Raw genomic sequence first — 7,277 nt, 5'->3', positions numbered from 1 at the left:
GATTTTCTTCGGTTTTAAGAAGGTAAATTACACCAAGCTTTGATTTTTTTAGTAGAAGGTCTTTTTGGCCCTTTTTTTCCACCTATACATTCCGAGTGGTTTGGGTCACCCTGCGCTGGTTGGTTACTCTGTTGTACTGATCCAAGCCCTATCTCATACAGCCATATCAATCCTTGCCATGTACAGATTAGGACCAAAAGTCTGAACCAGGCTGTCACATGTGGGTTTGATATGGCTGTGTAAAAGTTAAATCTATAGGATTGCTATACACCAGTGGTTCTGGATGCTTGCTTGGCTTACTAAGGGTGAAAAGGAATTATTTGCATATTTTGTAGCAGTGCATTGTGGGTAACCACAAATGTTCACTTATAGCTGAATTATTGCATATTTCCTTCTGTTTTAGGAAGGCAAATTACACCAAGCTTTGCTTTTTTTAGTAGGAGGTATTTTTGGTCCCTTTTATCCCCCTATACATTCCGAGTGGTTTGGGTCACCCTGAGCTGCTTGGTTACTCTGTTGTACTGGCCCAAGCCCTATCTCATACAGCCGTATCAAACCCTGCCATGTACTGATGAGGACCAAAAGTCTGAAACAGGCTGTCTACATGTGGGTTTGCTATGACTGTGTTAAATTTAAAGCTATATGCTTGTTATATACCAGCGGCTCTGGATGCTTGCTTGGCTTACCATGGGGAAAAGGGGTAATTTGCATATTTAGTAGCAGTGTATTGTGGGTAACCACAAATGTTCACTTATAGCTGAATTATTGCAGATTTCCTTCCGTTTTAAAAAGGCAAATTACACCAATACAGTGTGCGGCATTGCAGGAAGTGACGACAGTGGAACGCATGATGGAACATGGAAGAAGTGAGTCATCCCCGCCCGCTGCCTCTTACTAATGATGGCGGCTGCTACTGTGCTTAAGCAGGAGGGGGAGCGCACATGGGGGACCCAGGTGAGGGGGGGTTCCTGCTGAGCTTAAGCTGGAGGGGGAGTGCACATGGGGGACCCAGGTGAGGGGGGGTTCCTGCTGAGCTTAAGCTGGAGGGGGAGTGCACATGGGGGACCCAGGTGAGGGGGGGGGGGGGTTCCTGCTGAGCTTAAGCTGGAGGTAGAGCACACATGGGGGACCCAGTTGAGGGGGGGTCCAACCCCCCTCTCCACCGCTGTGCCCAATACCCCCTTCCTGCACTCTACTCTCTTATGCGGCGTATGCTACGCCGCGGGTCGGCTAGTCTCATATAATAACAAAAATGCAACCTGAGAAATCATCCCGTCCCACAACTTACATCATTCCTCCTAAATGACATCACAATTCCATATTTTCCCCCAACAGAGACTCCTCCCCTGCATCCTCATCGTAATTCCATATTCAGTAGCGTTTTGAAACTCGAACTACCTAACCCATTTTTTTTTTAAATTAACCACCTTGGGTTTGCTCTAAATGCTAAGGCTCGCTTCACACTGCAACACAACATGGACATTTTTTTTGTCTGTTTTGCCAGATTGCAAAAACTGACAGCAAATTGATCCTGTTATTCATAGGATCTGTTCACACGTCAGTCCGCAACTGATCCAAAAATTTGCAATGACAATGCTGGACAGCGAATCCATTTCCCATAGAAGCCCATAGAAGCCTGTGATAGAAGCCCATCTGCTCTGGACTGTGCTGTCCGCTCTGGTTTACTGTTGGCGATCTGGCTTGATGTGAACTGAGCCTAAACTGAGATATGATAGGAATGCGGAAGATGCAGGAGTAGATATGCTATTAAATATTCTCACTCGCTCTGCAATCATGGATAGGTAGAAGGCACCAACCCAGTGTGCTGGATAATGTAAGTTTTAATCAACAGAATGATATGGGGATTATTTGCAGGTTACACTTGTTTAAAATCTGGTGAGAGAAAGAGGGAAGGGAGACAAGGAGAAGTGACCAATTCACTTAGGGAGATTGACCAATCCAACCAATCGCCTATATACTGTTATATATTGGGTACCATATACAGTACAGCAGCAGTATCTATTCATACACAGCACCAGTATTTGACTTTTTTTAAATTTTTTATTTGGTGTGCGTTGGAAGAGGGGTAGTCTTATACAGCGAGTATATCCCAAACTCTATATTTTAACTGGAAAAGTTGTGGTCGTTTTATACGCCCAGTCGTCTTATACGCCGGAATATACGGTAATTAAAATAAAACATCACAAATTCTAAATTTTCTGCTTGGTGTGAACTCCCTTTTACAGTATAATATTGCCCAAACTCCTGTATGCATTGCAACATGTTTTGTTAAAAACCCCACAAGGATTTCTTACAGACCTAAAAAGTCCTTACAGACCTAATTTCCAGGGGGAAACTATTGCGAAGCTAAGATTTTCAGTGTTACAACTCAACTTCCCCAAGAGCCTTGCCAGTATGACCCTCCTTGACTTGCTATGCTACATATGGTTAGTATTGATACATTTAATTTCCTTAATAAGGTGAAACATACATTTAAAAAGTATTTATACTTACGTGGGGCTTCCTCTAGCCCCATGCATGCTGTGGGCTCCCTTGCTGGGCTTCTCCTTTGTCCTGCGTTAAGCTCCGGTAAATTGGCCAGTTGCGTTCGGTCACGCAAGCACAGCCCATCTACGTGCACCGCTTTTGCCCCTCTATGGCTCTTTTCACACTCTGTCCATTGCATTGTGCCTTAATGAACAATATCATTGCATTGTGATGCAGCAATATTCCTATGGAGCTATCACATTGATTGCGGTGCATTCCATCATTTACAGGGCAATGTGTACATTTACAGTGGCAGTGAGGCATGCTTTCATTGTACTGTGTTTACTGTGCTACGTGACTTTCAACTCCATTGCGATCTTATAGCAACACAACGTACAGTGTGAAAGGAGTCAGGGGAGTAGCAATAGGGGGTGCAGAGGTAGCGACCGCATCGGGGCCCTTGGGCCAGAGGGGCCCCGAAGGGCCCTCCCTCAACTACAGTATTAGCTCTCTATTGGTCCTGTGCTCATAATTATCACTTCTATAGATACTGTGAATGGTGGTAATCACTAACAAACTGCTCCCCATCCTCTTCTTGCACCTCTGACACTGTAGTTGCCATTGGCAGGTTTTGGTGCGCAGTGGCAATTGTTATGTATAGAGTGCTTGGGGGGCCCCACTGTAAAACTTGCATCAGGGCCCACAGCACCTTAGCTACGCCACTGGGAGTCTATATGTTTATTTAAGTTACTAGACAAAGAAAATGTACACATCACCAGTGAGAGGGATCAGGTTGTGTTGGGGAATAATAACAGTGGTCAGTTATAATTTTCTAGCACCTATTAGTGTTGCCCATCAGGATCAAATTTGATTCTGCGAATGGAAAAACGGAAAAAGAGTGTCGTACGAGTGGGAACTGTTGCCATGGGGAGGAGAGGAGGGACCATGGCACCATACACATTGGAGTGGCTTCTGAAGGGTGAGTGCTGGACCATCTTTTCCAAGAATAAGTCAACCCTATTGTCCTCCTACTCACACTGCCGGCTCCATTGTGCACCATATCGTGCCTCTGCCCCCTCTGCTGTTTGTTAGGCTACATGACTCGGGCGTACGAGAGACATAGGCGCGGGAGACTTGGGCGGAGGATAGAGCCGGTATATGGCTGATCCTACTGCTGCACAAGTTCCCGGGCCGTTTTAAATACTATTCCCCCTCCAGGCCGCCATGGATGCTGGGGAATTAAATAATTTGGCTTCCAGTTATTGTGTTTTAAAAGTAACTTCAGCTGTCTTCTGATGGCGCCGAAGTTACTCCCTGTGCGCTGCTATAGCCGTAATTCCTATTATGGCCTATGGTGGCGCCGGCTGCCCTCAAGTCTCCTGCGCTGGAATCACCGTGTTCGTGACTCGGACCTACAGTACAGGGATGTAATCCTGATCTATGCAGGCGACAGAAATTGTGTGTGAGTGCGCACCTTTACAGTATGCTGCATAAATCAAATACCTGCACTCACCTCCGCTTGCCCTGCTGAATAGCGGTTTGTAGTTTATTTAAAGGAAACATCGGAGGATTTAAAGAACATGCGATCTACTTACCTGGCTCCCTCCAGCCCCTGGAAGGCAGAGTCCCTCACAGCAGCTCTGCTCCAAGCCGGTCTCCCGGGGTTCCCTCCGTAAGCAGCAGTGCGGGTCGTGATCATTGTGGCCAGCCGGTGCTCCAACACGTCGAACTAACCTACATCCCATAGACTTTTACTATCCCTTCCCCTCCCCCAACCCTAACCCTCCTGGTATACGTTTGATAGTGGATGTAGGCAAATTCGACATGTAGGTTATCACGTCGGTACACCGGCAGGGACATCGAGGAGGACTGTGGTCTGCGGCGAAGGACTGAGACGGCTGCGAGGAGTTGGAGGAAGCACAGGGAGAGTAAAAAATAGATTTCCTATCTGACATCAGAAGTCCTTTAAAGGTGCCCATTAACTGTACAATTTTTCATCAGATGCGATCTTTTGACGCAATTTTTATGGTCAAAAAATCAGAAGGTAATTCTTGATTGTTCTCATAGGGGCATTTTCTCTCTTCAGATCATAAAATCCATCTTTCAGATCGACAGATTTTTCAGTTCCAAACGACAAAAGAATCGTTTCACCAAAAACAACAAATTTCTGTACAATTTGATCATTAATATTGGGTAGAAAGATTGCATTTGATAAAAATAATGGGCGCTTTTATAGCAATTGTCATTAGCAATTTCCTGTTGTTCTTCTCAAACGACTTTCATGCGTGTAGAAGGCTTGTCCAGCAGTTCTCCATGCACCAGGCTGTGTGGATAAGTTCATGAGTGTACCGGTATGTACACACAGCACAGAACCCATATGGCATATGGAGCGCTGAGCTGTAACGAGAGCCGGATACAAAGAGAACACCTCAGCAGCCATACAATGAATGCACTGTAACGGCACTTCTATTTTCACACGTTGTTTATGGAGAAGGGCGGGGCGACCACGCCTACCATTGTAGGAGATAGGGCGGGTGGAGGGCAGTGGCCACGCCCAAGCAGTGTATGGCATTGACTGGCCTCAATGGCCTTTCCTTCACATCCAGCCCTGGATGGGAGGAGCTGTGCGCAGTCTCCGCCCAGCAGCGCCGGGATTGTGCTTCCTCTTCCCTCCGATCCTCCCTGCACTCTGCACTGGCTGCCCTGGATGGGATCCTGCCAGGAAATCTCGGGAGCTACGAAATGCCGACTAAAAGCAGGTACAACCTGGTGGACGATGGCCACGACCTGCGGATCCCGCTGCACAACGAGGAAGCCTTCCAGCATGGCATCTGCTTCGAGGCCAAGGTGAGCGCTGATTGCCCGCTGATGTGAATGCCAAGCTCTGCCCTCAGTGCCCAGTGTGGGCTGTCTATGCCGATGTCTGATCACTGTGATGTGGCTGGGAAGCAGCAGTCCCCTATATGCTGTACAGGTGCTCTATACAAGTCTATGGGAAGAACAGAGGTGCCCCTGGCAAATGCCAGTGTCTGCTGCTGACAGCAGGAAAGAACAGTTGTCAAACTTTCCATTATTTCCAAGGACAAGTGCAGAAGTGACCCTGGAATAGTTTCTATAAGGAGACGTCTATGGTTTGGAATGTTTTTGTTCTGGCAGCAAAGTCACTGATTATTAAAGTTACACGCTCAGTTTAATTCTAGATCCATTTTCGGGATGTATAGAGTACAGTTGAAGCTTACAATCCAGTGTCTCTGTCAAAGACATGCATAGAGCTGGTTACACTCAAGTAGATGGTTCATCTAGATTAGATCACTGATGATGGAATAATGCTAATATATATTTCATTTTTGTATTGATTCTGGCTTGATTGTTGAACAAAAGGAGAATCCAGATGTTGGAAAATCTCTGTGATGCTGTGGTGGTAGCCGAGCAATCAGGGAACACTGCATCAAGTGGTCACTTGATGCTCGGTAATATTAATGTTGAAATTTCATCAAGATTGAGTGGAGAAGGTGGTAGAATTGGTCACATCTACCAGATCAGGCCGTTATGGACCTGTGTATGACTGGCATATGAGATGGGCAGTGAGGTGTCAATCATTTCAGCTTGAATGCAAATTTAATGTGCAATGTATACAGCTTGGAATTGGGATACTCAGATGCACTTATTTCCTATTTTGATAAGCCCAGTCCTAAGCGCCATACAGCTTGCATTAAATTTGCATGCAAGGGTAATTGACAGCATCTCACTGAACATCTCTAACTGGCATCAGGCTAGTTTGGGGAGTCACTGGTACATGTAACTCTTACTTGTTTTGTAAAAGGCAGGAAAATAGTTTCCAGAATCCAGTCTATTATATATGGCATTAAATATGGCAAGTGTGGCTCAATGTCCCTGGCATTGTGATTAGTGTTTAGATACTGCTGTTGTAAAGTGTTCTTTGAAATGCATATTTTGGCTACACAGAGGTCATCCATCCATCCCGGAAAGGGGGGGGGGGCAGTGTGTCCACAACTTTGAGATGAGAAGCCTATCTTGTTCCATGTCAGAAGTCACTAGATTCAAATCCTCCTTTGCCTTGCAAATTAGCATATCCTGTCTGGAATGCCCTATTAGCCCTAGATCACATGGATGGATTATCTTGCTTTATGGCAGGGCTGTGGAGTCGGTACAAAAATCTTCAGACTCCTCAGTTTATGAAACCACAACTCCAACTCCGACTCCGGGTACCCAAAATGACTCCGACTTCTCGACTCCGACTCCTTAGTCTAATACTTCACAGTGCTGTGGATTTTGTACAAAAATCATCCGACTCCGACTCCTCAGTTTATGAAAACGACTCCACAGCCCTGGTTTATGGTGTAGCTCCAGTAGCCCCATATTATTTTATTTTTGCATCTTCAATGCAAAAATATTTTCTTGCATAATGGTCAAATCCTGAAAAACTTAAATTTGGCAGCGTAGGTACTGTATACTTACCCGGCACCCATTCACACACAAAGGGTTCTATTCACAAAAACTTTTCATAAATGTCTTATTTATCACCTAATTGATAAAAATAACCTTTCAGCAAATTTACAAGCAAAATAATCTCTCAAAGTAAGTTGTTCCTGATCAACTTAATTTTAATATTGCTTTTCTTACATTAATTATATTTTATTTTTTGCTCTTAAAAATGTAACATAGATAAGGTGAAAAAGATTTGTGAATGTTGCCAAAACCCTCCCCACCTACTGCCTAAAACCCCCAATCCCATAATGCCTAATACTGACCCCCTTATAGTGTCTAAC

General features: G+C 45.1%; 1 protein-coding gene across 2 annotated transcripts in view; it reads left to right on the top strand.

Annotated features, from left to right (window-relative positions):
• Nucleotides 1–5,171: 5,171 nt before the first annotated feature.
• The window catches only part of NOS1AP (nitric oxide synthase 1 adaptor protein), a 224,611-nt gene continuing 222,505 nt past the window's right edge, over nucleotides 5,172–7,277 (top strand). For both annotated transcript variants that reach the window (XM_068239949.1, XM_068239951.1), the window contains exon 1: nucleotides 5,172–5,334. In XM_068239949.1, coding sequence (XP_068096050.1) covers nucleotides 5,230–5,334 — 105 coding nt within the window. In that variant the 5' untranslated portion in view covers nucleotides 5,172–5,229. The remainder of the gene's footprint in view (nucleotides 5,335–7,277) is intronic.

The sequence above is a fragment of the Hyperolius riggenbachi genome, chromosome 6, assembly GCF_040937935.1.
Source record: "Hyperolius riggenbachi isolate aHypRig1 chromosome 6, aHypRig1.pri, whole genome shotgun sequence".
NCBI classification, from domain to species: domain Eukaryota; kingdom Metazoa; phylum Chordata; class Amphibia; order Anura; family Hyperoliidae; genus Hyperolius; species Hyperolius riggenbachi.
Note: the sequence above shows the minus strand (reverse complement) of the source record. Positions and strands in the feature narration are given on the sequence as shown.